General features: G+C 48.0%; 2 protein-coding genes across 2 annotated transcripts in view; both read right to left on the bottom strand.

Moving 5' to 3' along the window:
* Positions 1 to 555: 555 nt before the first annotated feature.
* LOC107574121 (rootletin-like) lies at positions 556 to 16,366 on the bottom strand. Its single transcript, XM_016260588.1, has 32 exons — positions 16,150 to 16,366; positions 14,967 to 15,101; positions 14,740 to 14,882; positions 12,546 to 12,737; positions 12,407 to 12,466; positions 11,864 to 11,899; positions 11,133 to 11,324; positions 10,994 to 11,053; positions 10,386 to 10,486; positions 10,151 to 10,316; positions 9,970 to 10,076; positions 9,603 to 9,885; positions 9,155 to 9,319; positions 8,960 to 9,074; positions 8,536 to 8,705; positions 8,277 to 8,456; positions 8,072 to 8,206; positions 7,387 to 7,530; positions 7,072 to 7,310; positions 6,562 to 6,721; positions 6,319 to 6,486; positions 5,720 to 6,155; positions 5,452 to 5,618; positions 5,072 to 5,192; positions 4,772 to 4,935; positions 4,489 to 4,704; positions 4,185 to 4,409; positions 3,802 to 3,951; positions 3,089 to 3,289; positions 2,871 to 3,002; positions 1,761 to 1,802; positions 556 to 930 (listed from the first exon to the last, which is right to left on the bottom strand). The coding sequence occupies exons 1-32, from the start codon at positions 16,175 to 16,177 to the stop codon at positions 700 to 702; spliced, it is 5,064 nt and encodes a 1,687-aa protein (XP_016116074.1). The 5' UTR covers positions 16,178 to 16,366; the 3' UTR covers positions 556 to 699.
* A 1,924-nt stretch (positions 16,367 to 18,290) lies between these two features.
* The window catches only part of necap2 (NECAP endocytosis associated 2), a 5,278-nt gene continuing 4,176 nt past the window's right edge, over positions 18,291 to 19,392 (bottom strand). The window contains exons 6-8 of the mRNA XM_016260591.1: positions 18,841 to 18,991; positions 18,679 to 18,766; positions 18,291 to 18,606 (exon numbers count right to left, since the gene is read on the bottom strand). Of these exons, the coding sequence (XP_016116077.1) occupies positions 18,567 to 18,606; positions 18,679 to 18,766; positions 18,841 to 18,991 (279 nt within the window). The 3' untranslated portion in view covers positions 18,291 to 18,566. The remainder of the gene's footprint in view (positions 18,607 to 18,678; positions 18,767 to 18,840; positions 18,992 to 19,392) is intronic.

Genomic DNA, 19,392 nt, shown 5'->3' with positions numbered 1-19,392 from the left:
TCGGTTCTATTCATTTCAAGTCAGTTACTGAATCTCACATGAACTATAAATATTACAGTAAAATACTCGAGCGTGTTGAGTGTGTCAGTGTTCAGGGAATGTGAGTCTGGAAAACTCTCATTACAGTAACATGAATTATTAGAATAAACTGTGCTTAATTTCGATTATAATAAAGTCACATTGTAAAAAAAACTTTCTTTAAACAAAACACTTTTTTTCTTTTGGTTTTGGGGTAAACTAGTACTCTGACGGGCTTTATAAGATTTATATGGAAGCTCGTTTCCACCACAGAATCAAATAAAAAGGTGACATTTTAGCTAGGGTATTGTGAGCTATAAACTTGTTTACTCGCAATCGTGAGATATAAACTCGCCATTCTGAAAAGAAAAGTCAGAATGAATAAAAAGTTGCAATTACCTTTTCTATTTATATATAAGATATAAACTAAAAATTGCAGGAAAAGTCTAAATTCTGAGTTTAATATCTCGCAATTCTTTTTTTTCCCCTTTCGCGGTAAACTAAATCCAAATTGTGAGATATAAACTCAGAACTGTGGAAAAAAGTCTGAATTGTGAGATTTGTTTTTTTAATCCTGTGGCAGAAACAAGCTTCCATAGATTCAGTCCTTCTGTATTGCATTAATACAGAAGTGCACATTTAGCACACAAAACCCAGTGTAAAGAGGTGGCACTGTGTGGATCAGCTGACTGCAGACGGCAGTGCCGGTGTCCTGCGGCGGATCTCCTGCTGGAGCTGCTCCTTCAGTGTGGACACCTGCTCCTCCAGACCCCGGACGCGCTGCCGGTGCGCTCTCTCTCGGGCCGCCAGCGCTCGCTCCGTCTCTCTCTGACTGACGCGCAGTCTCTCAGCCTCCCGATGGGCCGCCTGCTCGCTCGCGCTGGGACTCTGCTCCAGTTCCGCCAGCTGAGCCTGAGACAAAAACACGCCACACACACACACCGCTGGTCCGTAACCAATCAAGTAACAGAGACAACCCACTGTCACCATAGCAACAGCAGAAGCCATAGCAACCCCAACACCACGGCGAGTATGTTGCTGATGCTGCTGCTCTACTGCACTACGAAGCGCTTTAAACACAAACACAGTCTGTTCTTAAGGCCCGCTCACACCACGGATAACTATAGCGACAACTGTGAAGTTATAATAATTGCTCTAATTGAGAACAGTTAAGTCCACTCTGCAACGGTAAAGATAACGACACAGAGGAACGATATCATCAGAATCGCTTCCAGAACGCCATAGCAACAGCAGAAGCCATAGCAACCCCAACACCACGGCGAGTATGTTGCTGATGCTGCTGCTCTACTGCACTACGAAGCGCTTTAAACACAAACACAGCCTGTTCTTAAGGCCCGCTCACACCACGGATAACTATAGCGACAACTGTGAAGTTATAATAATTGCTCTAATTGAGAACAGTTAAGTCCACTCTGCAACGGTAAAGATAACGACACAGAGGAACGATATCATCAGAATCGCTTCCAGAACAATATTTCGTTATCACCTGTTAATATAGTTATTGTTGTAACTATCGTCCATTGGTGTAGACGGTAATATAGATACCATTATAGTTACCGTTATAGTTTTTTTTCATTGGTGAGGACACCAACATAGTTATTGTTATAGTTATCTTTATAGTTCTTCTACTTGGCATAGACGCTAGTATAGAAATAGCTATCGTTCATTGGTGTGGGCGCTAATATAGTTATCGTTCTTGGTGTGAACAGGCCTTTACTCACCAGACACAACGCAATCTTCTGTTTGACGCCGCACAACTCTTCCTTACAGCGATGAAAAACAATCGCACACACATTATAGGATGACACTGTTAATGCAGCTCATGATTAGCGTGAGCATGTGAGCGAGCTGATAACGCCGTACCTGCAGCAGCACGATCTGTCTCTGCGCGTCCTGCAGCTCCTGTTCGACGGTGTTGAGCGAGCGATCCAGACGGCCTTTCTCCGCGCACAGACGCATGCTGCTCTCCTCCGTCTTCAGCTTCTGACGCTCCACCTGACGAGGCAAAACAGACCGTGAACTCGCTGGATTCAATCCTGCATTTAAACACGGCGTGCAGACAGACAGCTGGCCTGTCTCACCTTATCCAGTGTGTTTCTCAGCGCGGCCTTGTCCTTCTCCAGCCGGACGGCCTGTCTCTCTGTATCCCTCTTCTCGGTCTCCAGTAGGGCCACGGCTCTCTGTAGGCTGCGCAGACGCTCCTCTGCAGACGCTCTGTCTGTCTGCGCAGACTGTAGACTGCACTGGGCTTCGGTCAGACTGTCGGACTTCAGTCGCAGAGCCTGCGTGAGAACGGAGAAAGACTGAATCTTTAAAAGAACAGATCTAGAACAACGTGAATCAAGTAAAGAAGAATGTTGCATTCACACTGTCGATGCTATTGAATGTGAAGTCAGATCTCTTTATCAGGTCTATATCATCAGAATCGCTTCCAGAACGATATTTCGTTATCACCTGTTAATATAGTTATTGTTGTAACTATCGTCCATTGGTGTAGACGGTAATATAGATACCATTATAGTTACCGTTATAGTTTTTTTTCATTGGTGAGGACACCAACATAGTTATTGTTATAGTTATCTTTATAGTTCTTCTACTTGGCATAGACGCTAGTATAGAAATAGCTATCGTTCATTGGTGTGGGCGCTAATATAGTTATCGTTCTTGGTGTGAACAGGCCTTTACTCACCAGACACAACGCAATCTTCTGTTTGACGCCGCACAACTCTTCCTTACAGCGATGAAAAACAATCGCACACACATTATAGGATGACACTGTTAATGCAGCTCATGATTAGCGTGAGCATGTGAGCGAGCTGATAACGCCGTACCTGCAGCAGCACGATCTGTCTCTGCGCGTCCTGCAGCTCCTGTTCGACGGTGTTGAGCGAGCGATCCAGACGGCCTTTCTCCGCGCACAGACGCATGCTGCTCTCCTCCGTCTTCAGCTTCTGACGCTCCACCTGACGAGGCAAAACAGACCGTGAACTCGCTGGATTCAATCCTGCATTTAAACACGGCGTGCAGACAGACAGCTGGCCTGTCTCACCTTATCCAGTGTGTTTCTCAGCGCGGCCTTGTCCTTCTCCAGCCGGACGGCCTGTCTCTCTGTATCCCTCTTCTCGGTCTCCAGTAGGGCCACGGCTCTCTGTAGGCTGCGCAGACGCTCCTCTGCAGACGCTCTGTCTGTCTGCGCAGACTGTAGACTGCACTGGGCTTCGGACAGACTGTCGGACTTCAGTCGCAGAGCCTGCGTGAGAACGGAGAAAGACTGAATCTTTAAAAGAACAGATCTAGAACAACGTGAATCAAGTAAAGAAGAATGTTGCGTTCACACTGTCGATGCTATTGAATGTGAAGTCAGATCTCTTTATTTATCAGGTCTCAGACCTCTTTTCATTCACACTGTTGTTTTCAACGCAATCTCATGAGAAAACCCTTGAATAAACCAATAAAATACATGAAGCTGGTCTCAATGCATATTTAATATGATCTCAGTTCAGTTGCATTTTAAGGATGTTCACATTGAACGTATATTATTCCTTGCACTGCATTGTAAACGCACAAGAGTGGACGAATTTGACGCACATTTTTTAAAGTATAAAATTCAAGTTAAAATGTGTCCAATATTTGTAATTTTTTTCCCACTGCGGCTCTGCAGCTCGCATTTTTAAATGCAAAAACCGTTCTGTGTGAACCGGCTTTAAGTCTGTTTGCCGCATTCACATTCGATGCTAAATGGCGAACTGAAATGACGCTCACCTCCTGTGTGTTGTGCAGCTCTGTCTCCAGCTCAGATCTGCGCAGCTGACTCTGGGTCAGCTCTGACTGCAGTGTCTGCACACGCTCCGTGAGCACTGCGATATTACGCTTCCCCTCCGTCACGGACGCTCTGAGTCCATCCACACGCTCCTGAACCACACAGCAGAGGAACAACATCAACTGGTATCTGAATATTAATAGTTAAATAATAGTTATTATGATTAAAGTTATCGTAATATTTGTAGTTATAGCTATAGTTACAGTTAATGTAATAGTTATTGTAACAGTTACAGCTATCTATATAGTTATCATAATAGTTATATTAGAGTTATGGTAATAGTTATAGTTATGCTATGGTAAAGCCCGTCGACCTCGCCCCTCACCTGCAGCTGTCTGCGCTCGGTCTCGGTCTGTCCCAGTGTTTTCTGCAGCGCGGCGAGACGCCCCTGGGTGGCGCTGTGGGTGGCGCTGGCTTCCTGCAGGCTCTGGGAGAGAGCAAGCGCTCGCTCTTTCTGAACGCTCTCTCCATCCTGAGCTTTAGACAGCAGCGCCGTCAGTCGCTCCACTTCACGCTGAAGAGACGCGAGGCGAGCTTCACCCTCTGCCATCTGAAACACATACAAACGTGTGACCAATCATTGCGGGCGAGGAATCCGGTTCTGTGGCAGGGTAGCTTGTGCTCAGGACCTGTTTGCTGGCGCTGTCGTGCCGGTCGTGAGTCGTCTGGATCTCCATCTCTCTCTCGGTCAGACTCAGTCTTAGTCTCTGCAGCTCTCCCTCCAGACTCCGCCTCCCCAGCTCCACCCGTGTGCCCCGCCCCTCAGCCGCCTCCAGAGCCTCACGCAGCCGCCGACGCTCCGCCTCCAGACGCGCCTCGCCGGCACGCAGCTTACTGCACTGCTCCTGCAGGGGGCGATGACTACATTACCACTACTCTAGACGACATTAGTGTAGATGAAATAAGACGCACCTCCACACGCTTGCGCTCGGTCTCGGTGTTCAGCGAAAGTCTCTCCAGCTCTTTGATTCGCTCGATTAGCGCTCGGCGGTCTCGTTCTGCTCTCCGCAAGGACTCTTCCTGCTGCTGCAGCAGACCTTGAGTCGCCGACAGCTTCTCATCCACCGCACGCTTATCTACACAAACACACCATCAACACCAGCCGAACCTCCCTTTGAGGGCGCTCTCGAATTATAAAGCAAAAAAAAAAAAAAAAAAGTTTAAAAGTTGTATTTTAAATTAATTAGCTTATATAAACACAGTGGAAGTTACCCTCTTGGCACTCCTGTAGTGTGCTGTGTAGCTGAATGAGGCGCTGGTGGGCGGAGTCTCTCTCTCCCGCCACTTCCTCCAGCTCCCTCTGCAGTGACCCCAGCTGACCCCGCGCCTCATCCTGCACACATATAATATAGTTACCATTATAGTTATAATATCAGTTATGATTATTGTTGTAATAGTTATGGTTACCATAATAGCTATAGTCTTTGTTATAGTGATTATAACAGTTTTAGTTATTGTAATAATAGTTATAGTTATCATAATAGTTATAATTATAGTTAATGTTGTCGGAACAGTAATCGATATAGCCGTCATAATCATTATGGCTGTAGTTATGGCTCTTGAAGTGAACAGTCGTGAGTGTAGCGCGTTACTCGTTCTCTCTGAGCCTCGCGCAGCTCCTGCAGGAAGTCTCGGAGGCCGCTGCGCAGGGTTTCCGGGTCCAGCTCCTTCAGGGCGACGGGCAGCGGGGCGTCTGTCCTCTCGGGAGACAACGGCCGCAACACCATTGTGTTATCAGGAGTCACGTTACCTGCCACGTCTGAGACAGCAGAGAAATCATGCAGAACTTCCGCTCCGGACCAAAAGCAGCTCTTTATTCCACAGATTTCACTTCAAACTTCTTTAAAAACTGAATCTGACCTTTGGGTGGCGATAGCGAGCAGTGCAGCGGAGACACGCTCCGATGGCGAGACATCATCCCGGAGGTCAGAGAGGAAGGGGAGGAGCCTGCCGGGCTCCGCCCCCTGCTGCTGCTCCGCCCACTGGCCCCGATGCCCAGCGTGCGCGTGAGCGCCGACTGCAGACTGCACAGCCTGAACTCCAGATCCCTGCGTGCCGCCTCCGCTCGCGACAGCTCCACCTCCGTCGCAGCCAGACGGCCCTGCGCCTCGCTCAGCTGCAGCTGCGTCTGCGCAGACGCCTCGCAGGCCGAATGAGCGCGCACCGAGAGGTTACGCGCCTCGTCCTGAAGCTTCTTCTCACAGCCGCGAGCCTCCTGCAGCTGACACGCCAACTCTCGCTCGCGACTGCGCCAACACGACTCGCTCTCGCCCAGACGCCGCTGTAGAGAAGACAGCTAGAAAGAGACAGCTGCCGTTAATATTTTTAGATTCTTAAAGAATACAAATTCATAGATGCAGCTGCAACTAGCTTGGAATTTCATTATTAGATGACATTCATTTAGGTGGTGACATTAACATAAATCGACCCATATTGAATGTGATTTACGGAGATCTCACCTCTTTCTGAAGAGAGTTTCTGGTAGTTTCTGTGTCGGCGAGTCTCTGTTTGAGCGAGATCAGTTCTCTGGCTCGCTCCTCGTCTTTGTGCTCCTCCAGTGACAGACGCGTCTGCATCTCGGCCAGCTGCTTGCTCTTCTGCTCGCGCTCCACGTCCAGAAGCTTCACCTGAGGGCACAGAGTCACACATCAGACGCCAGCTCTGGCTCTCAGCACTCAGCGTTCACAGCGCTTCGGTCTGACCTGTCTGCGCAGCTCCTGCAGCTCCCTGCGCGCCTCCAGTCTGGACCTCTCCACCTCGCGCAGACAGCTGCGCAGATCAGACACCTCCTTCTGCGCAGACGCCAGACTCTCCTCCAGCAGAGACACTCTCTGCTCCTTCTCCTCACACACTCGCTTCACGCTGAACACAGACAGACACAGCACAGTGAAGTCCCTCCAATCAGCAGAAAGAAAATCATCTGCATGACAGTTTGCATACTTGTTGTTCTCAGTTTTATTACAGATAAAAACCCTTCAACAATGTAGTATTCATTCATTTTCATTCATAAGTGAATTGTATAGAAGCTTGTTTCCGCTATGGGATAAATTTTTTTTGAGAACATTTCTTCACAATTTATATCTCTGGTTTCTTAAAGTTGTGAATTTATATCTCACAATTCTAAGTTTACATCAAGCAATTCTGACTCTTATCCCGTGGTGGAAACATGCTTCCATAGATTGGCACACAGAGTTTGTTAAAGCGTCCGTCACCTGATTCTCTCGCTCTCTGACGCTCTCAGCGTTTCCCTCAGCTGCACGTTTGATTGGCTGAGTGTGTCCCTCTCCTTCGTGACATCACTGAGGGAGTGCCGTAGCTCCGCCCCCTCTCGCCTGTGCCCCTCCCCCGCGTCCCGTATCTGGCACAAGCGTTTCTCCATCTCCAGCAGCTCTCGTCTGGCACCGTCACGGCTCTCCTCGCTAGACGACAGCAGCGCGCGACACTCCTCCAACTGCAGTAGAAGAAACAATTACACATCTTACTGTTGTGTTCTGCTCGTCAGGCATGATAAAGTTTCCTTCACAAACCTCTCTGAGCGCCGTATCTGCTTGCGTCTGCTGCTCGGCGCAGTTCTCCTGCAGCCTGCGCAGCTCACGCCTGTGTGCACTGGCTGCGTCCTGCAGCTGACTGCGCAGTTCCTGCAGTTCTGCGTTTAGAGCCGCAACGGCATTCTACAGACAAATTCAAACCTCTGTTTATAACACACCCATGATTATTAAAACTATTAGGGAGTCACTGACACAATATCTGTTTCCATCCACAAATTTGTATAAAATTTTTGGGATTCTGCATAAAAAAAATGCTAAGATGCATGTACAATTTTTAATATGTGCATAAATGTATGCACTCAATTGAGGCGGGTAATTTCCTTAACTGAATAAATGCACAACAATATGTAACAAGTATTTGCATCCACCTCCGAACGCAAGATAACATGACAGAGTATTGTGTTTCGTAAAGGCACAAGTAATTTAACATGTAGGAAAAAAGAGCTGCAATGGATTCCCCAGGTTAAACAACTTCCATTTTTATATTTGATACTTTGCGCCAGATTCCAAGGAAGTGACGATTTTGTTCTCTTAAACACAAGGGATGAAAATGGTGCTTTATCCGCAATTTTCATGAGATGTTTAAATTTTTCGTGTAAATGAAATTGGCAGCTCTTGATGGAAACAGCTAGTGTTGAATCATGCAGTAGTGTAGTTTTCTGACCCGCTCCTGGTCTCTGAGGAGCACCGTCTCTCGGCTCAGTCTCTCCAGCTCCAGCGCTGCAGTGCTCAGCTCCGCCTGTAGGGAGCTCACCTTCTCCCACAGAACCGTCTTCTCCGCCTCCTTCACAGACAGCGCCTGGACACGCCATCAGAAGGTTACGACAGAAATGACACGGACACACCTGAGCTTCCAGTGCGAGCCTCACCTGCTGTTTGTCCGTCTCGGCCTGTAGCAGACTCTGGTCCCTGTCGCGCTGCAGGGAACGCAGCTCTTCCTGAAGCTCATCTCGCTCTCTCTCCTGCCGGATCATCTGCTCCTCCAGGTGTTCACGGACACGCCGCAGCGCCACCTCCTGCTCCGCCTCCAGACTGCAGCGCAGCGCCTCCTACAGGATTCACATGATATCACGTGATGTATATGCCTGAAACACGTGTCACATGTAACGAATAGAGCGCTCGTATGACCTTCTGATTGGTCAGTCTCTCCAGCTCCTCCTGGTGGTCGGACAGGGCTGTATGCAGAGCTCGCTGCGCTTCCTGTTGAGCGGCCATGAGGGTGTCTCTCAGCACGTCTTTCTCTTTCTCGCTCTGAGACAGAACCGTCTCTCTTTCAGTGCGCAAACGCTTCAGCTCCGCTAAACACAGACAAACTAAACGTCAAAATAGGGCTCATTTAAAATAAAACCCGTCTCTCTCTCTCATGTATCTGTCTCACTCGCTCATTCACACACCCGTCTCATTCACGCACCCGTCTCACTCGCTCATTCACGCACCCGTCTCACTCGCTCATTCACGCACCCGTCTCACTTCAGCGTGTCTCTCTCCTGTCTCAGTCGGTCTCGATCTCTCACAGCGGTCTCTCTCTCTCTCTGAGCCTCGTCTCTCTCGCCCTGCAGCGTCTGCACACGGAGCTCCGCCTCCCGTCGGCCTGACTCCGCCTCCCCCTGCTGCCTGCGCAGCTGCTGCACTGAAGACTGCGCAGACTGCAGACGCTCTCGCAGCTCCTGCTCACAAACACACACTGTGATAGACAGCGGATCACAGAGCGTATACTGTCTGTGTGTGTGTGTGTGTGTGTGTGTACCTGTAGTTGGATCTGTCTGCTGGTCAGAGCGGCGCGCAGTGCAGACAGACAGCTGTCAGGGATGATGGCTGATGATGATGATGATGATGATGAAGAGGAGCGCAGCAGCGGCAGCAAAGACTCTTCAGTGTTTCCGTCCACACCGCCACTGTCTGAGAACACCAGCTACGCACACACACACACACACATTAATACATACATCAGTGAAGTAGTGACTGGCATGTGTGTGTGTGAGAGAGAGAGAAAACAACGGCTCTGTGTAGTAAATGCTGCTCAATGTGAAAGCCCGCAGGTGATGGAGATTTACCGCTGATTACAGAACCGGCTTTACTGATAAGATGCGCATTAAATATCGCATGCGATTTATCGTGCAGCCCTACTTCAGAGTACTAGTTAATTTAGTAAACATGTATATATTTAGACCTTATCCAGCCTAGTTATGCAGGGCTTCCTTCAGACAACTAGTTAATTTAGTAAACATGTAGTTGTGCGCAGTAACGGACCGTTTGTTGAGCTCGGCTCTCTCCGAGTCGCTCTTGGCCTGCAGCGTCATCATCTCCGTCACCGTCTCTCTGAGCTGCTGCTCCAGCTGCAGCCGCTGGGCCGTCTCTCTCTCCAGCAGCAGTGTTGAACCGTCCTCACGGCTGCGCAGATCTGCGCAGACGCGCACGCACTGCAGCTGCATGCTCTGCGCCGCGCTCGCCAGCTCGTTACGCACCTCGCACAGGTCCCTGACGGACAGACAGACACGGCGTCAGTGTTTACCGCGCCTCAGCTGTAGAGTAGTGTGCACGGGTGCAGTGACACGGTCTGACCTCTCGGTGGCGCTCTTCAGCTCGCACACGTGTCTGCGGAAGCCCACCACCTGCCTCCAGAGCGCCAGCACACGGCTGTGCTCGCTGCTGAAGTAACTGTGGAAAGACTGAACAAACGCACCGCGTCAAACTATGCCACTTTTTTCATTTGAGTTTCAGTGATGCGGATGGCCACACCCACCTCCTCCTCTCTCCTCCAATCAGACTCCCTCTGCTCCAGCTCCTCCCTGGCTTTGGTCCAATCAGCAGTGAGTCTGCGGATGTCCTGGCTGAGCGCCTCATTGGCCAGTCCGGCCTGTTCCAGCTGCTCCCGCAGCATGGCGTTGACGGCGGACAGGCCGCTGCTCCTGCGCACACACAAACACGCTTAGCACACGCTCACATAAGCGTTAGTGTTCGTCCAGTGAGTGGCGCACCTCTGCTGTTCCTCCTCCAGCCGGATGAGGGCGCTCTCCAGCTCACTGCTCGGCTCATCCTCGTCCCGCCGGTGACCGTTACTGCTGCCGTCACACTGACCCTACAGCGGCACAGAGCTGGCCAGATTACTTACCGAACTGTAGTTCGTTATTGATTACATGACAAAAACTGCACGTAGTAACAATCCATTACATTACTCATTTTTAGCTAATATAATCTGACTACTTTTTGATTACTTTGGACCTAACTGGTTTATCACATTTATTTAAATAGGATAATCTTGTACCACTGATGTAAAAATACAAAGAGAAAGAAACTATATGGCATTCATATTGACAACATGCATTAAACGTTACATTGCGTCAAGGTTTCCCAAACTGGGGATAAAAGATGAAAAAGATTAGAATCAATAAATTGCGAGTAACTTATTGCTAATGTGTGAATAATATGTAATCATATAAATGAAGTCTAATTACGACTATTTTAAAATGTATTATAATTGGATTACTGGTATTTAATTTTTGTAATCCGTTACTAGCCAGCACACAGAATGAGAAGCTAGAGCTACAGTGAGACAGCAAGTGTGGTGAGTATCTGCGGTTCTCACAGTCGATTTCTCCAGCAGCGTCTGTTCGAGATCTGCACACTTCTTCTTGTACTGGAGAACCTGCACTCACACAAACACAAACCAGCTCTGTCAGAGAGAACCCAGGCGCAGTCAGTGCTTCAGATCCACTGTGCTGTACCTTGGCCTGTAGTTTCTGCACCAGCTGCGCTTGTCTCTGCTGCCCCTCCTGATACGCCGTGAGTTTGCGTTTATACGCCGCCTGCTCCTCGTCCAGACGTCTGCGCAGGTCTACGTTCTGCTGCGCCAGACTGCGAGACTCTGGGGAGTCCCGTCCCTCCTCGCCCGTCTCCAGACGCAGCGCCTGCTCCAACTACAAACACCACACGATTACAGCGGAGTACTACTGCAGAGCTGATGAAAGAAAGTCTTTCACCTACTGGGTTTCCAATACTGTACATTCAGACATTGAAATTATACAGTCTAATTTAGATTAAAATATAGGCTAATAAAGCAACTGACCATATTCTTCATTGGGTTGCATGTTAACCACTTTCGTTCCCATATAACTATAAACCATGATAAACGTTCATCAGCATGCATTGATTAATCACATGTTGTAGCGCAAAAAAAAGAAATCATGTGCTGGTGTGACCAACTGAGAAAGTTAGTCGCAAAAGAGCGACCAGTGGGAAGAATGAGTCTGGAGCCCTGATATATGCAGTAATATAATATACACAAATATATATGGCGATAATACCGCCGAATATATTGAGCCACTCAAAATTACCACAAGGGAGATTAATTCACCGCGACAGCCCTACTTTCTGTTTTCAAACATTTAAACTATGGATGTTCATTTCAGGTTATTTTTCCTAAACGACGCTCGTTAACCGATTGTCAACCTTTAACCGACAAGATTATTTTACTGCTGCCGTCACACTGACCCTACAGCGGCACAGAGCTGGCCAGATTACTTACCGAACTGTAGTTCGTTATTGATTACATGACAAAAACTGCACGTAGTAACAATCCATTACATTACTCATTTTTAGCTAATATAATCTGACTACTTTTTGATTACTTTGGACCTAACTGGTTTATCACATTTATTTAAATAGGATAATCTTGTACCACTGATGTAAAAATACAAAGAGAAAGAAACTATATGGCATTCATATTGACAACATGCATTAAACGTTACATTGCGTCAAGGTTTCCCAAACTGGGGATAAAAGATGAAAAAGATTAGAATCAATAAATTGCGAGTAACTTATTGCTAATGTGTGAATAATATGTAATCATATAAATGAAGTCTAATTACGACTATTTTAAAATGTATTATAATTGGATTACTGGTATTTAATTTTTGTAATCCGTTACTAGCCAGCACACAGAATGAGAAGCTAGAGCTACAGTGAGACAGCAAGTGTGGTGAGTATCTGCGGTTCTCACAGTCGATTTCTCCAGCAGCGTCTGTTCGAGATCTGCACACTTCTTCTTGTACTGGAGAACCTGCACTCACACAAACACAAACCAGCTCTGTCAGAGAGAACCCAGGCGCAGTCAGTGCTTCAGATCCACTGTGCTGTACCTTGGCCTGTAGTTTCTGCACCAGCTGCGCTTGTCTCTGCTGCCCCTCCTGATACGCCGTGAGTTTGCGTTTATACGCCGCCTGCTCCTCGTCCAGACGTCTGCGCAGGTCTACGTTCTGCTGCGCCAGACTGCGAGACTCTGGGGAGTCCCGTCCCTCCTCGCCCGTCTCCAGACGCAGCGCCTGCTCCAACTACAAACACCACACGATTACAGCGGAGTACTACTGCAGAGCTGATGAAAGAAAGTCTTTCACCTACTGGGTTTCCAATACTGTACATTCAGACATTGAAATTATACAGTCTAATTTAGATTAAAATATAGGCTAATAAAGCAACTGACCATATTCTTCATTGGGTTGCATGTTAACCACTTTCGTTCCCATATAACTATAAACCATGATAAACGTTCATCAGCATGCATTGATTAATCACATGTTGTAGCGCAAAAAAAAGAAATCATGTGCTGGTGTGACCAACTGAGAAAGTTAGTCGCAAAAGAGCGACCAGTGGGAAGAATGAGTCTGGAGCCCTGATATATGCAGTAATATAATATACACAAATATATATATATATGGCGATAATACCGCCGAATATATTGAGCCACTCAAAATTACCACAAGGGAGATTAATTCACCGCGACAGCCCTACTTTCTGTTTTCAAACATTTAAACTATGGATGTTCATTTCAGGTTATTTTTCCTAAACGACGCTCGTTAACCGATTGTCAACCTTTAACCGACAAGATTATTTTAAATTAGAATTGAATTAAATTAGAAAGGATAAATGTCTGTGACCTGTTAAAAAATACTAACATTTGTTTCCCGGGGGTTTCTTGTTCTTTTCTAAATACTGTTAATAGAAAGGGTTTGTTTTCAGTGTTTATTATAACGTTTGTAAACATTAGGCCTATTTCTGAATGAAATAATAAACTGCAACTTGTGTTTTTCCCCCTAAAAAAAAAAAACACATTTTTTATACGCGTAGCGTATTTTAACCATGCAGCAAACATTCTTTTAAAAATATTTTGATAAATGACTGAATAAATAAATAATTAAATGACTTTTTAAACCGTTGAACTAATTGTATTAATCAGTCAAAATTCTTACAGTCGGTTAATCGGTTAAAATTACCATTCCTAATTTGAACTTTTATTTGAATAAAATCGCAGCCTTGTGATCACTCATGAAGGCCCCACTAGCAACCACCTACAACACCCTAGCAACCATAAAACAGCTCCCAGGCGACCTACATCACAGTTAAACACAGACTGATGCTGAAAGACTCTGAATAAATCACAGTCGTCCAGACGGACCCTCACTGTTTACAGTCGTCATGGCAACATGCCACTCCACTACATTCCACTCGCCATTACCACGGAGACGGGTCAATCTCGCCGAGACAAAAGACCGAGCGTGTGTGTGTGCGTGTATGTGGATGTGTGTGAGTGTGTGTTTGTGTGTGCGTGCTGTGTGTGTGAGCGAGTGTGTGTGAGTGTGTGCTGTGTGCGTGAGAGTTTGTGTGTGCTGTGTGTGAGTGTGTGTGTGAGCGAGTGTGTGTGAGTGTGTGCTGTGTGTGTGAGCGAGTGTGTGTGAGTGTGTGCTGTGTGTGTGAGCGAGTGTGTGTGAGTGTGTGCTGTGTGTGTGAGCGAGTGTGTGTGAGTGTGTGCTGTGTGTGTGAGCGAGTGTGTGTGAGTGTGTGCTGTGTGTGTGAGCGAGTGTGTGTGAGTGTGTGCTGTGTGTGTGAGCGAGTGTGTGTGAGTGTGTGCTGTGTGTGTGAGCGAGTGTGTGTGAGTGTGTGCTGTGTGTGTGAGCGAGTGTGTGTGAGTGTGTGCTGTGTGTGTGAGCGAGTGTGTGTGAGTGTGTGCTGTGTGTGTGAGCGAGTGTGTGTGTGTGTGCGTGTGTGTGCGAGTGTGTGTGAGTGTGTGCTGTGTGCGTGAGAGTTTGTGTGTGCTGTGTGTGAGTGTGAGTGTATGTGTGTGCTGTGTGTGTGAGCGAGTGTGAGTGCATGTGTGTGCTGTGTGTGAGTGTGTGTGTGAGCGAGTGTGTGTGTGTGTGCTGTGTGTGTGAGCGAGTGTGTGTGAGTGTGAGTGCATGTGTGTGCTGTGTGTGAGTGTGTGTGAGCGAGTGTGTGTGTGTGTGTGCGTGAGCGTGTATGTGAGAGTTTGTGTGTGCTGTGTGTGTGTGTGTGTCTCACTCTCTCGCTGATGGCGCTGTATTTGATGGCCAGCTCATCTCGTTCTGCTCGGCTGTGAGCCAGAAGATCCTCCACACGACTCAGCTCCGTCTGTAGAACCCGGTTCTCCTCCTGAAGCGACAGACCCGACGACATGCCTCCAGCTAACAGACAGACAGACAGACAGACAGACAGGTGTTGGATGTGTGGAGCTCAGTGATGGTGTGTGAAGGTCTGAGGGGTCTCACCGCTGTCGCTCAGGTTCCTGGAGACGATCTCTCGCACACGAGCCGGTAAACTAGCTGCAGGTTCATCTGGAGAAGATCCTCGAACCGTCAGCCGCTTCTCCTCGGACAGAACGCTCTCCTCCAGCCTCTGACACACACACACACAGAGACGCGCACACACAGAGACGCGCACACACAGAGACGCGCACACACAGAGACGCGCACACACAGAGACGCGCACACACAGAGACGCGCACACACAGTGTGTGTGAGTGTGAGTGTATGTGTGTGCTGTGTGTGTGAGCGAGTGTGTGTGAGTGTGAGTGCATGTGTGTGCTGTGTGTGAGTGTGTGTGAGCGAGTGTGTGTGTGTGTGTGTGTGCGCGTGAGCGTGTATGTGAGAGTTTGTGTGTGCTGTGTGTGTGTGCGTGTGTCTCACTCTCTCGCTGATGGCGCTGTATTTGATGGCCAGCTCATCTCGTTCTGCTCGGCTGTGAGCCAGAAGATCCTCCACACGACTCAGCTCCGTCTGTAGAACCCGGTTCTCCTCCTGAAGCGACAGACCCGACGACATGCCTCCAGCTAACAGACAGACAGACAGACAGACAGACAGGTGTTGGATGTGTGGAGCTCAGTGATGGTGTGTGAAGGTCTGAGGGGTCTCACCGCTGTCGCTCAGGTTCCTGGAGACGATCTCTCGCACACGAGCCGGTAAACTAGCTGCGTGTATGTGTGTGCTGTGTGTGTGAGCGAGTGTGTGTGAGTGTGAGTGCATGTGTGTGCTGTGTGTGAGTGTGTGTGAGCGAGTGTGTGTGTGTGTGTGCGTGAGCGTGTATGTGAGAGTTTGTGTGTGCTGTGTGTGTGTGTGTGTCTCACTCTCTCGCTGATGGCGCTGTATTTGATGGCCAGCTCATCTCGTTCTGCTCGGCTGTGAGCCAGAAGATCCTCCACACGACTCAGCTCCGTCTGTAGAACCCGGTTCTCCTCCTGAAGCGACAGACCCGACGACATGCCTCCAGCTAACAGACAGACAGACAGACAGACAGACAGGTGTTGGATGTGTGGAGCTCAGTGATGGTGTGTGAAGGTCTGAGGGGTCTCACCGCTGTCGCTCAGGTTCCTGGAGACGATCTCTCGCACACGAGCCGGTAAACTAGCTGCAGGTTCATCTGGAGAAGATCCTCGAACCGTCAGCCGCTTCTCCTCGGCCTCGAGCTCCGCAGCCGCGCTCATGACGAGCTGCAGTCCGTTAACATTTAAATCACAGAAACTCCCGCGCGTTTCCTAGCAGAGTCCGCTTCATAAACACATCCCGATAATAATCCGGTTATTCCGAGCCTTCCCGAACACTCCGAGAGAGAGACACGGAGTGTGTGTGTGTGTGTCTGTGAGAGAGAGAGCGAGAGAGAGAGTGAGTGTGTGTGTGAGAGTGAGAGAGAGAGTGTGTGTGTGTGTGTGAGAGAGAGAGAGAGAGGCTTTAATGAGATTGACTGAGATTAAATGTGCTCGAGCGCAGCGCGCAATCAAAAGAGAAACTGAAACAATAAACTCATAAAATACCTGCAATAAACTACCTCACAACACACAGAGCTGAACGATAACGAGCTCTGCAGAAATACCACTAACTGCCCCGTCACCATGACAACTGCCCCGTCAACACAAAATAACCGCCACCAGATCCAGTCAGAGAGTAGGATTATTATCTGAGGAATCGGTTAATAACGTCTTCGGATTAATATTTGACACAACATACAATGATTGGTTGTGTTTTCCGCGTTTCTGAAACTAAACTAAACTCCTCTCCGTTTCACTGCGCGACATAAACCCGTCACAAACACAGCCGCTTTCGCCATCTTCTGAGGAACTTACGGCTGTGTGTCTTTATCTTTAAACACGCGTCGCCTCGAATACACACACTGAAGACGAGCGTCGCATTTATTCATAATTCAGCAAATCACGAAGGATCACCAGATCCAGTCAGAGAGTAGGATTATTATCTGAGGAATCGGTTAATAACGTCTTCGGATTAATATTTGACACAACATACAATGATTGGTTGTGTTTTCCGCGTTTCTGAAACTAAACTAAACTCCTCTCCGTTTCACTGCGCGACATAAACCCGTCACAAACACAGCCGCTTTCGCCATCTTCTCATCCATCTTCTGAGGAACTTACGGCTGTGTGTCTTTATCTTTAAACACGCGTCGCCTCGAATACACACACTGAAGACGAGCGTCGCATTTATTCATAATTCAGCAAATCACGAAGGATCTTACCGGCGCTCCCGCGTCGTGTTCATGAGTGTGTGTGTGTGTGTGTGTGTGTGTGTGTGTGTCGCTCAGCCCGGACTCTTTCCGGGGTCACACTCACTTCCCGCGCTTATAAAAGACCCCAAATCACATTCAAACCCGTCAGCTATTAGCGGACGCCTGAAAGAACAGCGACCACCGTCTGACTCCGTCGGTTCGAATCCATCTATATATTCATTTTCATTAATGTTTAATACACACACATCTTATGTACACTCAGCGGACAAATCAGAGGCTCTGATTCACAACGCAACCATGGCAACCACCGCAGCTCATGTTTATTTACTTATGTTAATGAGCACCTATCTACGGAAGCCCGTTTCCGTTACGGTGCTTTTTTAAAAAAGTAAACAAAGAAGTTTTTGAAAATTGTGATTATACTCAGAATCGTGAGGTAAAAAGTCGCAATTAACGAGCTTTCATATCAAATACTATTATAGTTTGATACAGTTAATTATATTAACTTCAGGCTAACTCTTAAAAGACAGACCCGTGAATGATTCTTACCTGAGGACGGCAACACCTGCAGGCTGGGTCACATTTAGTGCTTTATTAAATTGGATGAATCGGTATTACTGCAAAACAACTGTAAAGCTGACACTGTATTAAAGTAAATGGTTTATTCATATATATATATATATAAACCATCATTTGTACATTCTACAGGTGTTTCATAAAAGGCACTTGAAGGAAAGATTAAGACTTTAATTACTGACAATATCAAGAATAAATCTGTAATCACCTGGAAAAATAAAGCAAATTAAGTCTGGGGTTAGTCCAAAATATATAGTGTGAAAAATCATCTGCTTATAAACGCGTATAAAAGCAGCTCTGCACATCCTGATCGCAGCGGAAGTAGCATCAGACGCACAGATAAACACAGACGTGAGAAGAAACGACAGAAAACCTTACCGACATTCAGGAGCTTTAAAGCTGAAGCGTGTCATTCGTGTGAGTGTTGTAGCCTGACGGCGAGTCGCTGTGAGGAAGTCACTTCAGGAACTTCCTGTAAACACTAACTCTCTATTGTTTGATTCTGTTAACTTCTGCCTCGACCAATGCGGTGAGTTTGGGGCGGGGCCAGCCGTTAGGCCGACCAATGGGGCGAGTGTTCAGGAAACCTGTTCGGACACAGTCATTATCATGACACATTTCAGCTTTAAAGTTAACGATACTGACGACATTTATCGCATGTGTGCGAATAACTAATGAGAAACATGTTTGAAAGTCGACACCAGCTGGAATGCAGCAGATATCAGCCGTGCAGCTGCGCGTGATTGCATAGAAGACAGCCTCCGTGTGTCGTCGGTTCGCTAGAACTGCACCCATCCCGACCGCGAGTCCTGAGCGGACCTGTCGAACACATCAGAGAGTGAGACGCCCGCAGACGGACGGACAGACGAACCGTTTGATTGTCATACTGACCCGGAGCCTGCAGCCGTGAAATCACCCCACAGGTCCTGAGAGGGCGGAGCCACGGCGGGGGCGGGGTCTCCGAACTCCAGTATCATCCCTGAAAGGGGAGGAGCCATGTATTAGCCACACCCACTGAAGGGACTGATAAATGCGCAGATGTGTCGCTCTCACCTGGGCTGGGCGGAGTGGCGGGTGTCGTCTGCTGCGCTGCGGGCGGAGGAACCAGAGCAGAGGATTTGACTCCGGGTGGAGGAGGAAGCAAAGAGCCGCCCATCGGACGAGACTTTGCTGCTGCGCCGCCGGAGTCTTTCTTCTTAATGTTCTGAGAGAGAGACAGAAGTCAACACCTGTGTGTGTGTGTGTGTGTGAGTGTGAGTGAGAGAGTGTGTGTGTGTGTGTGTGTGTGTGTGAGAGGGTGAGAGAGTGTGTGTGTGTGTGTGTGTGTGTGTGAGAGGGTGAGAGAGTGTGTGTGTGTGTGTGTGTGTGTGTGAGAGGGTGAGAGAGTGTGTGTGTGTGTGTGTGTGTGTGTGAGAGGGTGAGAGAGTGTGTGTGTGTGTGTGTGTGTGTGTGAGAGGGTGAGAGAGTGTGTGTGTGTGTGTGTGTGTGTGTGAGAGGGTGAGAGAGTGTGTGTGTGTGTGTGTGTGAGTGAGTGAGTGTGTGTGTGAGAGCGTGTGTGTGTGAGTGAGTGTGAGTGTGTGAGAGCGTGTGTGTGTGTGTGAGTGT

Source organism: Sinocyclocheilus grahami, unplaced genomic scaffold (assembly GCF_001515645.1).
Source record: "Sinocyclocheilus grahami isolate Dianchi unplaced genomic scaffold, SAMN03320097.WGS_v1.1 scaffold2122.1, whole genome shotgun sequence".
NCBI classification, from domain to species: domain Eukaryota; kingdom Metazoa; phylum Chordata; class Actinopteri; order Cypriniformes; family Cyprinidae; genus Sinocyclocheilus; species Sinocyclocheilus grahami.
Note: the sequence above shows the minus strand (reverse complement) of the source record. Positions and strands in the feature narration are given on the sequence as shown.

What these genes read in the sequence shown, in the direction of transcription:
- LOC107574121 (XM_016260588.1), bottom strand. Translation starts at nt 16,177, where the DNA reads ATGAGCGCGGCTGCGGAGCTCGAGGCCG. An exon ending in CAGGAACCTGAGCGACAGCG is followed by an intron (nt 14,883 to 14,966) that starts GTGAGACCCCTC and finishes TCTGTCTGTTAG; the next exon opens with CTGGAGGCATGTCGTCGGGT. An exon ending in GCAGTAAAATAATCTTGTCG is followed by an intron (nt 11,325 to 11,863) that starts GTTAAAGGTTGA and finishes TGGTGTTTGTAG; the next exon opens with TTGGAGCAGGCGCTGCGTCT.